The following is a 16,531-nucleotide window of genomic DNA, read 5'->3' on the forward strand; positions in this document are numbered from 1 at the left end:
GTAAAACTGTTGCAATAGGATTCATTTTTTTTATTTGAAAATATTATGGAGATGTTTAATTTGGAATATTTAAGTGACTTAGCTGCTTCCGACCTACTTCTTAATGAAACTGTGTGTGCCCTAAAAATACCATTCCAAATAGTCCTCTGCTTGCCAGGCTTCCATGATATAAGTTGAAGCTTTTTGTCTAAAAGATGCAATACCAAACTTGCAACAGCCGCATGCACTGCTTCCTCTATGGTTATTTTATTTGATTTTCCAGAGATATCTTTTCAGAGCATTTGAGTCATTATAAACACTTATTTCCAAGTATATTTGAATTATCCAAAATAAGAGGTTGTGTTTGTTTATTGCCCTTATTTCTTTTTTTTTCTTTATCTGGCTCAGTAACTTTGTTTTTGGACTTTTAAACACCAGTTGACATACTGAAGACAAATATAACCAAATCAAAGATGATTTTAATAAAAAGGTAGTTAGTCTGTTTGACAAACATGATAGGAAAAACATGATGAATAAATTTGCACATGCAAGAGCCTCTCATGGCAGTAATTTTTAATAAGACTAGTTTGTTAGATGTCATTTTGGTCTCATAGGCTGAAAAATGGTTGTTTAAACTAAACCGTTATATACCCAATCATGGGACTCTAGGTAATGACATCCCAGCAGGAAAAAATCAAGGTGGTGATTTGGTATAGTCCTTCCTCACTGAGCCTTTCTTGGAATTCACTTGCTAACTCTGCCTTTTCTCCTCCTAGGAAGTAAGAGCTATGATAGGACTTCTGGGTGTGCTTCAGTTATTTACAGGGTATTTCAATCCACCCAATACTGCTCCGAATTAAGTGCTCTTTAAGAGTAGCATTTAGAACAACAGCATGGGAAATAATTCCATTCATTTGGTGTGTGGAGAAAACGAGAAGACAGAAATAAAGCTGACTGCCAGCCCCAACTACTTTCTTGCCTATTCCTTGCTGTAAGGGTAGAAGAGTTGGCCCCTGGGAAAGGATACAGCTTATAATTGATGTAGTATTATTAATCTCTTCTTGTTTCTGAACTAGGCCACTTGATAGTCCATCTTTTTCCATCTCAGAGAGAGGGGAGAGGACCTGCTGTTTTTCTCCATTTTCCCTCACATAGACCCCACTCTCACAGTCAATAAAACATATTTTAATAATGTTTAATCTCTATGGGAGAGAAATAGCATTAATCTCACAGGAGATTTCCCAGGGAGTCTCCCCAGGGAGGAGTGATGCTTATTTTTACGCATCCATAGTATCTAAACTCCAGGCCCTTTCAAACTCAAAATACCCCGTACATATTTTTCTTAAAAGTGTTTAGTTACTTTCCTAACAACTGAAAAAGCGTCTTTTTACCAGAGCAATGGGGATTTTTTCATCAACAGAAACTGTTATAATTAGCTTGTTATTAGTAATAAAAAAGGAGCAGAGGGAGGCCGGACATTATGAGCATGGCCGTTTGGGCAGCTTCACCAGGAAGCTGCAATTTCATACTCCCCAGGGAACCACTGGCCCATTCCCTGCAGATCACTGGGGGAAGGGACTGGACAAAGGGGAAGATGGGTGTAAGTGCAGTGAAGTCGGGTGATGCAGGGAAGATGCCTGTCAGTCATACTTGGGAACAGAGATCATTGGCCAGAGGGGGCAGGGACAATGCAAGCCTGAGGAAATTTGTGGATACATAATCCCCTAGACAAAGGAGTTTACTCTCTTGTCTCTTGTGTGGCTCTTGGAGCTCTTGTGGCTCTCTTGCACTTGCCTGTATTTCCTCCATAGCCACATGCCCCCACCGCCATGTGACCCCACATGCGTAGGACTGATGGACTGCAGCGGGGAACACAAACTAAGCTAGCCTGACGTTGGACTGGACCTGTGCTCCAGCATGGAGTAGAAACTCTGGTCACTGGCTTAGATCTTTGCTCTGCTAAAGCCACAGCTACACTTCTTCTATGGGGGCACAGAGGGACGGACATGGGACCTTGGAAACTCAGGGGTATAATTCCACAGAAATAAAGCTTTCTACCATATCTTGTTGTCCCATGGGGGCCTCCGGAAATTCTAATTCCATCGGCACCCTAAGAACCCCGCTTCCACTGACAGCAAAACTATTAGTCTTTTCACATTAAAATGTAGTGACCAGTTTTCTAACTCGAAACATCTTAAAATCCATTTGTCATGCCACACTTCATTATAGTTTGATCACTAAAACACCTTTCAAGTTGATTTAAGGTTATTCTAGAATAGCTCAGAGAAAATATAATCAAATTATGTAACTGCTAAGGAGATAAAATATAAGCGACTCATCTGTGTCTATTTTTCATGTGCTTAAAATGAATACTAGATATCATTAGAATTGTTTTCCATAACGGTGGCAACCTCTTTTTTTTTGGAAGTGGGTCAAAATGAATTTGTCTTCAGTAGAAATAAAATAGTGAGTGCTTATACAGAGAGACAGAGAAAATAGTCTTATCCACCTCTTGTTGCCAACTTCTGATTTCTAGTGCAATACTTTATGGTAATATACCAAAACAAAATATTGTGACTTTTTAATGTATGACTGGAAATGTAAAGGAAGACTAGATTGAAAAGTAAGTGCTGGATATGGAGAAGTTGAACACTAGACGCTAAGTTGTATCTCAAAGAAAGAAACTGAAAAGGAAGTAAGTGCTTCCATCTGCAATAAAGAAGCCTTGGGCTCATAAAAATATGTTATAATTTGATACAGTTTCTGATGTGATTCTATCTTATTTGTATTGTTACTATGAGCTTCACTTATTTCATTCCTAACATTTAATGAAAATGTATCAGTGAACCACTGATTTTAAAATCTACAATGCTACCATCTTTTATTAAAATAATAGATTTTAATTTAGAATTTTTATGTAAATCTTTATAATTTCTTACAGATATATGTAAAGATGTAGCCATTTTTTTCTCTGAAAAGTATTAATTTTGGTCTAAAAAGTGAATTGTAATTTGTAATCATAGATGCAAATGTATATTTATTATAAGACATCATAGTTTTTATTTTAAAAGATCATTGGCTCTACTTTCACATTTCTATCATTTATGTGTCTACATGTGAGTGTTAACATATTAATCTTTATGAATTTTATTAGTCTACTATATTTCTTGATACGTTATTTCATTTCTGTCAAATTTTCCTCATCTACTTATTCTTATAAATCATGTTAAAAGCAATGATCTGATTATAGTAAAAGGTATAAAATGTTCTACTTTGTTAGCAGGTAGCTTCTTATATAGTCCATTATCCCAAATAAACAAAGAGTTGACCCTTATAAAATAACCATTCCCCATAATATGAGTATGTTGAATTTAAAAATATATAATTTTATTGACAGTGCAAATGTAGTGAACTGTTACTGTTAAAGTAGATAATAAAATGTATTTCCTTTAAAAAGTTACATATCATGTCTATAAAATCTACATTTTTTAACAGTTTTCGCTTTACTTTTGATGAGGAGGAAAGCCCTATTTAAAATAATTTAAAATGTTTTCCTACATTAGATATATTCTTCCAGATCAGTGTTTAAATGTATAGGAAATAACCTAGACACTCCAAATCCTATGTCTAAATTAATAACATTGCCAAGAATATAATATCACCATTTGTTATTTTGAAGGAATGGATAATATTTAAGAAAAACTGAGAGAAAGAGAGAGACAGATATAGAGACAGAGAGTAACAGAGAGAGGCAGAGAGGAAAAGATAGGGACTTTGTTAAAATCGAAGCAATAATTAAAAAGACAGAATAATTCATAAAAAGATAAATGCATGAGGAAGGAAGTCAATTGCCTTTAAAATTTTTTACACAAAATTGAATGTCAAAAAATTCCATATTACAAAGCATGTGATACCCATGGAAGTTTGGTAAATATGCCTGTTTCTCTCTTCTGCAGCTGATACAGACTATAAGTGCAGTAGACAAAGATGACCCTTTAGGTGGACAGAAATTTTTCTTCAGCTTAGCAGCTGTCAATCCAAACTTCACAGTACAGGACAATGAAGGTAAGTTGTAGAACGTGTCCATTATGATTTAGGGTGACACGAACAAGAAATTTCCCCCGAAGTAACAATTACCATGCACGGGATATATTAATTTCTTGATCTGTATTACAAAATTTTGGTTTTATCAGCTACTTCATGAGATGTTATGGTAATGTCTTGCTTGACAGTGTTTATCCTTTGAATTTTAAAATAATAAAATATGTGATGCCCGGCCGGGCGTGGCTCAGCGGATGAGCATCAACCCAGGATCCAGGTGATTGCGGTTCGATTCCCCGTCAGGGCACATGCCCGGGTTGCGGGCTCGATCCCCAGTGGGGGGCGTGCAGGAGGCAACTGATCAATGACTCTCCATCACTGATGTTTCTATCTCTCTCCCCCTCTCCCTTCCTCTCTCTGAAATCAATAAAGATATATTTTTAAATAATATTAATAATAAAATATGTGACAGTGGTCTTTATATGCATCCTAATTAAAAGATTGAATCTTGAAAACATTAAAGAGTCTGGAAATAATCAGTTCTCTTAACAAAAAGGCAGGACACAAGGAGTGAGAAGTACCCTTAACTTGTGAAGGGATTATGTGCAAAAGTGCAGTTGCAAGGGCAGAATACATTATTCTGCTGCATAAAGCATGCATTTTATAATGTCTCTGATAAAAAAAAAATACTGAAATTATTTTTTGCATTCTCAAAAAAGGTAGAAGCATATTTTAGAAGAAGAGGGCATGCTGATGGGCATTTACCAAATGATGTAAATAGAATGGTGAGTTTAGGGTAAAACTTTGGTACTTCAATATATCAAAACTAATGTAGGCAAAATTAAGATTTAGAAACTTTTCAAAAGTTAAAGGTAAGAAAATCTAAAAATACCTGCATGCATATAAATTTTATTTTACTGTGAGTTTGAAAAAAAGAAGAATTGTATTCTAATACTTCTTGGGAGATAAGTCAAAAGTATAAAATGATCCGGAGTACATTTTATTTTTAAAAATGTGCTTATGTACATCTGTTTTGCTGATGTACTTTCATAGCTGTGTTGCTGATGCAGTAGAATTTAACTTCTTACTAACAATTTAGGAAATGATTGTTTTAAGTTCAACCACTATACCTGCAAAAAAAATGTCATTTTTTTTTCTGTCTTGTTTGATTTAGCAATTGGCTAACTCAGTTCCTTCCCTATATCGGCATTTTGAACTACCCAGTGGGATTAACGGAACTAGACTAAGTGCCTAGGGCAAGCTGAGTAGGAAATGATTATCCAAGTATATGTTGACTTTATTTCGTAATACATATTGGTTATATAGGGCTAGAAGGTATCTTTTTATTAATCCCATAACCCCCATTCGTAGATATGGCTGAGCAGTGGGATGCTGGCCTTTCTTAAGCCCCTTCTTTCTCCTGTGTGTCTGTTAGACACTCACACCACTTGTCTTTGAGCTATACCAGTACTTTGTTATGCATTATATTCGCTTTAACAGGCGGAAATCAGAGTTCAGAAATACTAAATAACTTGCTCACTATTCTTCATATATTAGGACTCATAAGGTTTTTGGCTACATTATTGATTTTAAAAATGCAACTATACAGAGACTTTACCCAATCATACCTTTCTGCGTGAATACTGAATTAATGTGTCGCGCACGAGAGAGTGTGTGTGTGTGGGGGGGGGGGGGGGGACACAGGCACATTTGTAAATAAGAAACATTTACTATGATTTTTTGTGCTTGGTATGCATAATATTTGTTTCTAAAAAGAATATGCTATCACCTATGTGGTCTTGATGTACGATTCACGTACAGAAATTCGCTTTGAAAACATCTGAGAATTAGTTGAAAATCTAATACATAAGCAATCATAGTATTGGATTCCTCAGACTATCCAATTTACCTCATCCGTATTTTAATTGTATTGCGTACATGTTATAGGAAAATTGATGTTAGTTTTATATTTCGCACAAACATTGTCTGTCTAAAACCCTGGTGATCAGGATGAGACAGATTTACTGTTCCAAGTCATTTTTAATATTTCAAAATTTATTGTAGATAATACTGCCAGAATTTTAACCAGAAAGAATGGATTCAGTCGACATGAAATCAGCACCTATCTCTTGCCTGTGGTGATCTCAGACAACGACTACCCGATCCAGAGCAGCACGGGCACCCTGACCATCCGCGTGTGCGCCTGCGACGGCCAGGGCAACATGCAGTCCTGCAGCGCCGAGGCGCTGCTGCTCCCCGCAGGCCTCAGCACCGGGGCCCTCGTCGCCATTCTCCTCTGCATCATTATCTTGCTGGGTAAGAGCTTTAGAGAAAATACAATTTCTCAGATTGCTTGCTTTAGTGCACTTGTAAATAAGAAATGTTGCTCTTAAAATATTTCCCCCAAACTAACCCCAGCGTTTAAGATAATAAATTAACCATGAGATGCTGTTTATATTAATATATTTTACCTGATCAGGGTTCCTACTTTCCTTTCTTTAAGTAATGAAACTGAAAATCAGAGATATTCAGGACATTTTCTAAGGTTACACAGTTTCTGAGTGGCTGAACCAAGGCAAGTAGTCTTGTGGTTAGTCACTGGATATATAGTTTCTCATGAAGCTAAAGTTTTATTTCCACATTTTTTATGGCTGGATGGAGGCCTCACTCTCTTACCTCTTCACTGAAATCATGTTCAAGTTGCCTTTTTTCTTTTACCTGGTTCACTTGTCCATAAAACAACGATACTGGATTTTATAACCTAGAGCAAATTGATTTTTAACTGCTTTTGAATTAAGAATCAGGTAAAATTACTCTGTAATTGCATTATCTTAAAACTGTGTGAGTATCCCTGTGACCCTAATCAGAAAGCACTATATCTGGTGTTTTAAGAAGCGGTAAAATGAAGTTGGATTTTGGAGTCACTTACTAAATTTCATTATCTTCATTATCTGAACCTTTTTTTTTTTTTGCTGAGTAAGATCATTTGGTTAATAAACAACCTGAGGTTTAAAAGTCTTTACATCAAAAGTTTATGTATGTGTACAAATACATAAATTTAGGCAAAATAAAATGTCATATTTTCTCCAAAACTTGAAAAATAAAGTTTTGGTATTTTTTCTAGGAAGTGTCCTATTTTTTTTAAATCACTTTGAAGGTCAAGAACACTTATCAATGGATTAAAATTTTCTCTTTTGTTGCATTAAAAAAGTCTCCTGTTTGCCCTCTTCTGTAAGCTTGAAGGCATTCTGTGTCAACAAAAGAGAAAACATAACTTAATACCACTTCACATAATAATTGTCTTTGTCAGTTTGGGCTGCTGTAACAAAGTACCACAGACTGATGGCTGAAATCGCAGAGCTCTATTTCTCGCAGTTCTGAAGGCTGGGAAGTCCAAGTTCAAGGCTCTGGCAGGCGCTGGGTTTGGTTGAGGGCATGCTTCCTACTTTGCAGGTGACTCTTGTGTCTACTCAGGGCAGAAAGCAGTGCTCTCTCCTGCGTCTCTTTGTATAAGGGCACTAATCCCAGTCCTGAGGGCCCCACCCTTGTCACCCACCCAGCTACCTCCCAAAGGCCCCCACCTCCAAATCCCATCACATGCAGTTTGTAACAATCATAAATTCCATATTCTTTAAATATTTGTTCTAAAGATGAAAAAGGTGTTTCTTCATACGTACACCTGGTAAGGTATTTACCCTCCCTTTCCTCGTCTAATTCAGTTCTCCGTTTGTTCAAGTCATCAGTTTAAATAAAGGGTCATGACCAAAATGAGGACGGTCAACTGATGTAACCAGAAGGAATGCGATGTTATCTTTCTCGTTAACGTTATCTATGCCGTTACCATGATAATGATAATAATTATTACTGAAACCTTGTCATGGAATTAGGGAAATCTCCTTCCAGCCATACACATCTCCACTTGTGGAGCTACACTCAAGATGCATCTGGCCAAGGTTCCTACATGGTTTTGTAGTTAATTCAGTGCAATAATTTGAATTCTTTCTTTGCCACCCTGTGATCCAACAATTATTTTTGATCCCATGTGTGCTATATATTTCCATGGAAAACTTCGTAAATTTCTAAACCAAGAATGTCTAAATAACGTGGCCTTTTTCTCCCTAGTAATGAAGGCCTTCTTTTAACAATGTAAGAAAAAAAACAAACCTATGCAGATCCATCAGTCAATCTGTCTAACAGAAACAACACTCTGTATCGTGTGAGGAATCCTGCCTTTTTAATATTGTATAAGGGTGTGAACAATATGGACACATTGTTCCCTTCTTAATTGTTGTATCGAAGCTGAATTCAATTTGTGTCAATTTTCTATATAGCATCTATGTCCCTATTTAATGCAAAGTATAAATACCGTCTGCACAATCAGGCACTATCTTTAAACAGTTCTTGGAAACAAATAGGTATAATAAGCCCCTGGCTTTGAGAAATATCCCGCATGGCTTTGAAAATGAGTTATAAAGACACGTCGCCCTTCAACGCTACCCATCCTAAACAGATCCTTCCATCCCCGCTCCCCCCCCAAAATAAAACTGACCCCCAGTTCACCTTGCACCCCAGCCTGTCCCGCGAACCCCGTGGCTTGAGCCCAAGTTCACCTTGCACCCCAGCCTGTCCGGGGAACCCCGTGGCTTGAGCCCCTTTGCGCCCCCCCCCCCCCATGTCGCCGCGCGCCGACGGCTCCCTGACGATCTCTCTTCTCCTCCAAGTCATCGTCGTGCTGTTCGCGGCTCTGAAACGGCAGCGCAAGAAGGAGCCCCTGATCCTGTCCAAGGAGGACATCAGGGACAACGTGGTGAGCTACAACGACGAGGGCGGCGGCGAGGAGGACACGCAGGCCTTCGACATCGGCACGCTGCGCAACCCCGCGGCCGTGGAGGAGCAGCAGCTGCGGCGCGACATCGCGCCCGACGCGCAGGCCGCGCCGCGCAGGACTCCGGGCGCCCCCGCGGCCGCCGACGTGCGCGACTTCATCGCCGAGCGCCTGCGCGAGCACGACGGCGACCCCGCCGCGCCGCCCTACGACTCGCTGGCCACCTACGCCTACGAGGGCGGCGGCTCGGCCGCGGGCTCGCTCAGCTCGCTCGAGTCGGCCGCCGACGGCGACCAGAACTACGACTTCCTGCGGGAGTGGGGCCCGCGCTTCCACAAGCTGGCCGAGATGTACGGCGGCGGCGACAGCGACAGGGACTCCTAGCCGGCCCGCGCCGCCCGCGCCGCCCCCAGCTCCTTTTAAACCTGCCCATTAACTCCATTAATTCTCCCGTAGGCTGTCCCATGGAATATATACGGCATTTTATTTAATCACTTCCAAGAGCCAAAGCTATGGAAATTCAGTGCTGTCCATTTCTAGAAATAAAAGGTAATTCCAGAACCGTGAACAGGATAGTTGCCCCCCACCCCCCCGCGCCCCGCCCAGCAGCCCCGCGGATAAGCCGCTGCCGGTGCACCCGGCCCCGCGCTTGCCGGTGATGCGCCCGGCGAGGTGGAGGCGCGGCCCGGGGCGCGTCCTGTTCTGTACATCAAGTTTAAGAAAATGTTCATGTGGTGTCAGTAGGTGTGATATGCAACCTGGTATTCAAAACGTTTGTGCAATTTCATTTCATCAAATTCTACCTGCTAATGTTTTATATTTATATTTTTGTATTTATTTTTAAAAAAAAATAAACCGGTTTTTACAACTACGTGGTGGTCCGGCTTCTGTTTTCCCTAGGAAGGAAGGTTTTCCCGTGGACCAAATACCTTGGTACAAAAAGGCATGGGACGCAGGTAAGAGCACAAAATCGTTGTAATTACTGTTGAGAGCTCTAAACAAATTGGGATGACTTAGGTAAGGCTTACTTTTCCATTGAGTTTTGTTATGCTGTGGTTTTGTGGGCCGCTCTTCACAGGAAAAGTGATAGTCGTTTTTAGGCCATTAAAAAAAATTTCCATTTAAGCAGATTTAGAACATGGACATCCTTACCAGCTATGCAGTGACTTCGCCTGTACATACTCATTAAAATAATTTCTGAAACAGTAAAGCATTTTCTTATTTTTGTACAACAGTTCTGTGATTGACGTCTACAGGGAATAGAGTTCAGGCAGATTTCAGGCTGAAATAATCCCTTAATGGAAAATGTATTCACCCCCCCCCCCCCATGGTGACTTTGAAAATGCCTAGTAATTAGAGTAATGATGGTGAATATTCCATTAACATAGAGCATTGAAATCATGTGAAATATTTTTAAAAATGTATTACATATTTATTTATTTGCAATAAAGTCTATTTTTGTGTCAATGAATGACTTAATACAAAGCAAACAATATCCACAACAAAACCCAAACTGGCAGTTAGTTCCTCGGAGGTCCTGGGATCCTGAAGCCACCTGGCACTAACTGATCCCTCCTTTCACAAGCTCCAAACATGATTTATTTATAAATGGGCCCCTTTGTTGGGCCTGCACTAAGAAGTCGAAATCCCTGCTGAGTATATTGTAAACAATCCTAAGGACTGGGTTCTCCCTAATTAGTGAGGATGCTGTGCTTCAGGAGTGAGTCAGAGTGCAATATTGACATATCCCTAATGCAAAATTAATTATTTCAATCTCCTTGAATGATTTTCTTTCCTCTATCTTCTAGGCTGAAAAAGCACACATCCCTCTGACCACAGACATGTGACTTCGCATAGTAATCTAATTATGAAAGAAAAACAGCCCATGTGGCCTTAGTTAAAATTACAGTCACATTAGAGACTAAGTGGCACATCAGACCATAGTCAAGTCTAACTTGGTCCACTTCCTATATTCCAAGAACCCTTTTTTGTACCCAGAAGGCTGACTGTCAAAACTTCAAAGTTTAAGGAAGAAGGAAGGTTTGGTCATATATACTGAACGGAAGTAAGAGAAAACCCTCAACATCCGAGTAGGGTTATTCATTCAAATAAAGTCAGCAAAAAACATAAAAGAGGGTATATATTATGAGCACTTCACATTAGTTACGATTCAGAATATACTTACTTGATTGAAAATAAATTTTTAAGTTGCCATCATTAGCTATTTGTATTAATATTAGAAGTCATTAATTAAAATTCTTATTTGAATATTTTTATTTATTGTCACATAATTTCAAACTGACATTAACTTGCTCTGTTATTTATTTTATTTGTCATCCATTTTTTAGCAGTTGTCTCTGGCATCACCCAAACCATGTTTCCAAAAATTCTCTTTAAGGAGATTGATTAGCAGACTTATTTCATAGTATAAAATTATATTGTATAGAAATCATTTTGCAGTGTACTGAAACTGTCCTCAGTAACAGAACTGATATATTTTTAATGAAAATGATATATAATGAATTTCTTAGATACCCTAAAATTAAAAAGTATGCCCATAATGACCTGTTCAGACTTTCTCAGTAGTATTCTTGCATGATGCTCTCCCAAAGAAATGCTCAATATGTAAATTATTCAACGTCCAATTATTTTTTTTATATGGGAAGTGGGGAAAATACCTCACAGTATCATGTTATTGATTTCATCAGATCATTGTGTACCTTTTTACTTATTCATCCATTTATTCCTTTTTATCAGATACTTTGAGCATCTGTCATAAAAATCAAAGGGTATTCTAGGCCCTAGAGAAGTAATAATAAATCATATGTAATAATATATGTATGTAATTATTCTATTAATGAAAATGTAAAAAAAAGGCAAAATCATTGTCAAAACACTCTGGATTTGTAACAAATCCTCTAATTTGTACTATTATTACTTTTTAAACAGAAAAATTATTGTCTTCTTTTTTATGTTTTAAATATTTAGATAAGTGAAGTAAAAGGATTTCTAAATCTTTGGTCAGTAGAAATGGTGATTAATCAATTTTCATTGGTTCTGTTTTCAACAAAATACCAAAGAAAGTTTATGTAATGATAAATTCGTGCTTCAGGCTGAGGTTTCCCCCACATGTCAAGCAGATGCTGTCACAAAAATGCAAGAGTTCCAGACATTGTTTGTTAAACAACATATACACTATGAGTAATTCGATGTATACAATAGCCTAAAATAAACCTACGATTTAGGATTGAAGATTAGGTATATCTCCAAACCTGGGGCCATTTATCAGTACCTTTGCCTAAGTGCCCGTATGGAAGGCCTTCACCAGCTGCAGCCACCCTGCCGGCCCTTGGTGCCTGGCACTGACCACCTGCTGCAGCTTCCTTGCTGTGGACTTGTGCTTGCAGGACTACCCGGGTACAAAGAGACTTGTATTTTACTGTTTACCTGAAAGGAATCTCATTTGTTGAGATTATTATTAATATGCAAAGAGGACAGCCTTCAGATTTACTCAAGAGTGGACTCTAGACAAAACCTTGAACCAAGAACCCACATCAAAACCAAGAAAAGGAGCCAAGAGAATTGATGTGAATAAGCCAGGTTACTTGGAGCCAAAGGTAAATTTTGGTGGTTAAAATTAAAAAAAATAAAATTTATAGATATAATCTGTAAGTCTCAGAGCACTTTCATTATTTATTTGAAGCTACAAATATAGTACTTTTCTATAAAAGAGAAACCAGCAAAACTACAGATATTATTTACTCCACTCAAACATTTATTATATATATTATCATTTACACCGAATTTTCCTGATAGTCTCTATTTCTTTAAAGCTATAAATATAGTATTTACCTCCATGCTGAACTCATTTCATTTTTAGATGTGGATACCAACTAATCACAAGTAGAGGGGGAAGGGGACTTTTCACAATTCTATTTAGTAAGAGCAAATACAAACCAAAAAGCCAAATAAAGATACCATATATAACCTTATTACCTAATATTACTGTGAATGGAATTAGTGTATTGTATGCATAAAGTAGCACAATGGACACTACTAAAGGGTGTATCCAGGGAAGGAAGGATTAATGATGAATAAAAGCATAATTGAAAGCTAGTAGTCAGCATGTGAAAACTCTTTTCCAGCTGTGAAATTTCCCAGGATTTGGAACATGACATTCACAACTCCACAGGAAGGACAGCACCACTTCATTCCCAGATTTATCTGAACAAACCTCCTCCACAACGGGAAATATTTAGCAGCATTCTCAAGACTATTGCCGTTATCTTTCCCTCTCTGCTTTTACCTTCAAGAGGATTTTAAATGAATTTCTTTTTATCGATGTGTAAAATCCATGCCACTGTGTTACAGTTTACATTTATTTCCATTATCTTCACTAATAATGTAGCTTAAAATAAATCTCTCCTAAGTGATTTTGTTTATGTCAATGAATCTGTAAAAAACAGCCAAACTTAGTGATGGATTCTGGCACACTTTTTCTTTTTAGAAGAGAAGGATGTTAATGTTAGAAAGTAATTTGTTTGAAAATACATTTGTCTTTTTCCAGCTTTATTGAGATACAATTGGCCTACAACATTGTACAAACTTAAAGAGTACAATAGAATGATTTGGTATATGTATACATCTTAGCTACATAACTTATAAATTTCTGTTTCTTCAAAGAGTTAAATTTTATTTTAGGCAGAATATGAGTCTATGTTTGTAATAACTGAGCATAGAAAATATTCATTCAAAAGGGCATAGGTACTTAACTAGTCCCAACATATGGAACAGTCTCTTGACAGATCTGTGTAATTTACATTAAAGCAGCTCTTTGAATTTTAGGTTACATTTGGTGAAACACTGAGACCTGATAAAATTCTCCTTCTAAACAACATATTGGACACCTAAGTAAGTATTACATAAATACTTGTTGCGTGATTGATTAATCTTGGCATTCTAATACTTTGTCTTCTAATTTTGGCACTGTGGAAAATGTCAGAATCCATGCCTTCCCTACCCTCAACCAAAAAGGCAACATGTTTCATTCATATTTGAAAAAGCATATTCTAGAAATGTCACAGTAACCTTTTAAGATGACGGTCTCTGCCTAGGAATTCTTGACAGCAGCTATGCACAATTATGCCAGCTATATATTGAAACTTTCTTACATCATCTTTCCAAAAGTGATAGCCTGAGCAGACAGCATTTAGGTGATAGAAGAAAATGCAAATCTGATGCACTCTTTTGTAAACTTCATTTTTGAGCCAGAAATAGAAAAAGTGAAATTCAGTTTCTGGTGCATTTATTGTCAAACTGAATAATAGAAGTTATTTAAAGATAACCATATTGTTTCCCTATCTGTGAAGCTAAAATCTCAGCATGTTTTTGACATAGAGTATTAAACACAATTTAATTTTGTACTTGATAATTCACTGGTATAATTTTTAAATTTTGTAAAGTAAGAAAAAGACAAACGCCAAGGTTATTCTCCAAATCATTCAAAATATGACACATCTTTTTTAAAAAGTCTTTTTTATTTTGAGAGAGAGAGATAGAAACATCAGTTGGCTGCCTCCTGCATGCCCTCTGCCCACAGCCTTTCGTTACAGGAGACAATGCCCATCCAAGTGAGTCACAAGGAGCCAGGGCTACAATGATGCATCTTTTAAGTGGTAAACCTAAGGATGGAAAATGTCAATGATTAACAACTTTAACATGTATTCTTGGAAAACTTAATACATGGAATTGTAAGGTTGTGTCTAATTCATGGTAGCGGTAATGATCAGTATGCCAGAGATGATGATGATGGTGGTGTGATGATGATGTATTCCCAGTCAGTGAGTGCTGTCACTCCCCTAAGGCCTAATGTAATAGGGACCCATTCTGCTAGTAGGGATGGCATCTCTGGAGGTAGAATTCCCATTTCCAACTCAAGGGCACTCCCTTGCCCACTGCAAACAAGACTCAGCTCATCCTGGTACATGGTGGGCAATTCCAATGGATTTATTTAAGGTTTCAAAAATAATTTCTAAAATATTTTTGGCATTATAGCTTTATATATTCATTCTCTTTGTTTTGTTTTCTTTAAGAACTCCAACTATATCTCCTCTTCCAGGTAATAACATATTAGTAGTATTCTGTTTCTTAGGAATGCTGAAGGAATAGAATGTGTGTGTGTTTCACTACTCATTGCTTACGCTTTTGAGGGGACAATATGGGGACAGAGTCAAATTCAAGCAACACTGTTTCTTTCAGAGCCAAGGTTCTCTGTATTGTTCTTTACAACTGAAGAGCTGACATGTTCCTATTGCTCAATCATGCAGAGTGCTAGTGGAGACGCGTTTTAACAGGGTTTTTAATGTTTTCTAAGTGACAAAACCTACTGCACTGTCAACTTTTATTTCTAAGCATGAGGACATGCTTAGAGGGAGGAAAAGAGAGAGAGAGCAGTTACCTCCTGTTGGTGCCCCAACTAGGGGTTGAACTCACAACCCAGGTATGTGTCCTGACTACGAATGGAACAGGCAACCTTTCAGTGCGCAGGACGATTCCCAACCAACTGAGGCACTCGGCCGGCCTCACCTTTTATTTCTTTAACTTCTAAGTACTCGATGAGACTGATTAAAATAAAACTAAAATTTTTAGGAAAGCAAAAATGCTTCTTTAGAACTAAATAGAATTGCTATCATTAGAATACATCAGAAGTAGCAAAAAGGCAAAACAAAAGGCCATATGCAAATTCCTATTTTCAGATATTAATCAAAAGATCATGCAGACATGACACAATTATTTCCTCTCAGTTTCCAGTCGCAATTTCCTCTTTGAATAAGAGGGCTTTGAACTAGATGATCACTCTTTCAACAACTGTACTTTTATGCCTCATATCTTTAATTGCTTTTTATGTCTAAAATTGCTTTTTGTTCCTGTTTCATGTTTTGAATACTCTCTTTTCATTTTTTCCAATATTATATACACAAATGCATGCGCACACACATTACTTCTGATTTATTTTAATGGTGGTTTACATGCCTCATCATCTTTCACTGTGATTGTCTTCATTACTCATGGGTTCATTTCTGGTGCTCATGGATATTTGTTTTACTCTAGCTAATAACAGTTAGCTGGGGCTAAAAGAGGAGTGAACATGTAAGCCCCATCCAGCGTTCTTTCAATCAAAATTACAGCACTATTATGAAACTTTTGTTTTATGGCAACTTACTATGGAAAGCGTATTTTTCACAAAATATTTTAATAAAGTAGCAATGCCTGTATTTACTAAATAATGTTTATGGAGTGCTTATAAAATACCAGGTGTTGATGTAATCTGACTTTCTGGGTATCAAGACTGAGCAAAACAGACCAACATCTATGTTCTTATGGGGTTAACATCTTACGCAAGTCAACACACACACACACACACACACAGTTGAAAAGTACAAACATTTCATGAAAAAAGTACTTATGGTCGTTCATGTGATACACTTGATGTTTCAATTCACTTTCATTTCATTTAAACACACTCATTGTGGCCACTATAATGGTTTTGTGACCTCCAAATAAGATGTCTAGGAGTCTGAAAAACATCCTTTCAGTGAGGGAGAAAGGGCTTGAGCTCTTTGATTTTTCTTCCACAGGTTTCTTATAACCCAAAACAATTCCTCATCACCTCTGTTCCAGACACTG

At 37.6% G+C, this 16,531-nt stretch overlaps 1 protein-coding gene across 3 annotated transcripts in view; it reads left to right on the top strand.

Annotated features, from left to right (window-relative positions):
* Nucleotides 1-9,454, top strand: part of CDH10 (cadherin 10) — a 125,430-nt gene extending 115,976 nt beyond the window's left edge. For 2 of the 3 annotated variants that reach the window (XM_087815334.1, XM_087815336.1), the window contains 3 exons: nucleotides 3,936-4,044; nucleotides 6,085-6,336; nucleotides 8,742-9,454. In XM_087815334.1, coding sequence (XP_087671460.1) covers nucleotides 3,936-4,044; nucleotides 6,085-6,336; nucleotides 8,742-9,229 — 849 coding nt within the window. In that variant the 3' untranslated portion in view covers nucleotides 9,230-9,454. The remainder of the gene's footprint in view (nucleotides 1-3,935; nucleotides 4,045-6,084; nucleotides 6,337-8,741) is intronic. The other variant, XM_087815335.1, reaches the window with a different exon arrangement.
* Nucleotides 9,455-16,531: the final 7,077 nt, after the last annotated feature.

This window comes from Miniopterus natalensis, chromosome 3, assembly GCF_054644295.1.
Source record: "Miniopterus natalensis isolate mMinNat1 chromosome 3, mMinNat1.hap1, whole genome shotgun sequence".
Taxonomy (NCBI): Eukaryota; Metazoa; Chordata; class Mammalia; order Chiroptera; family Miniopteridae; genus Miniopterus; species Miniopterus natalensis.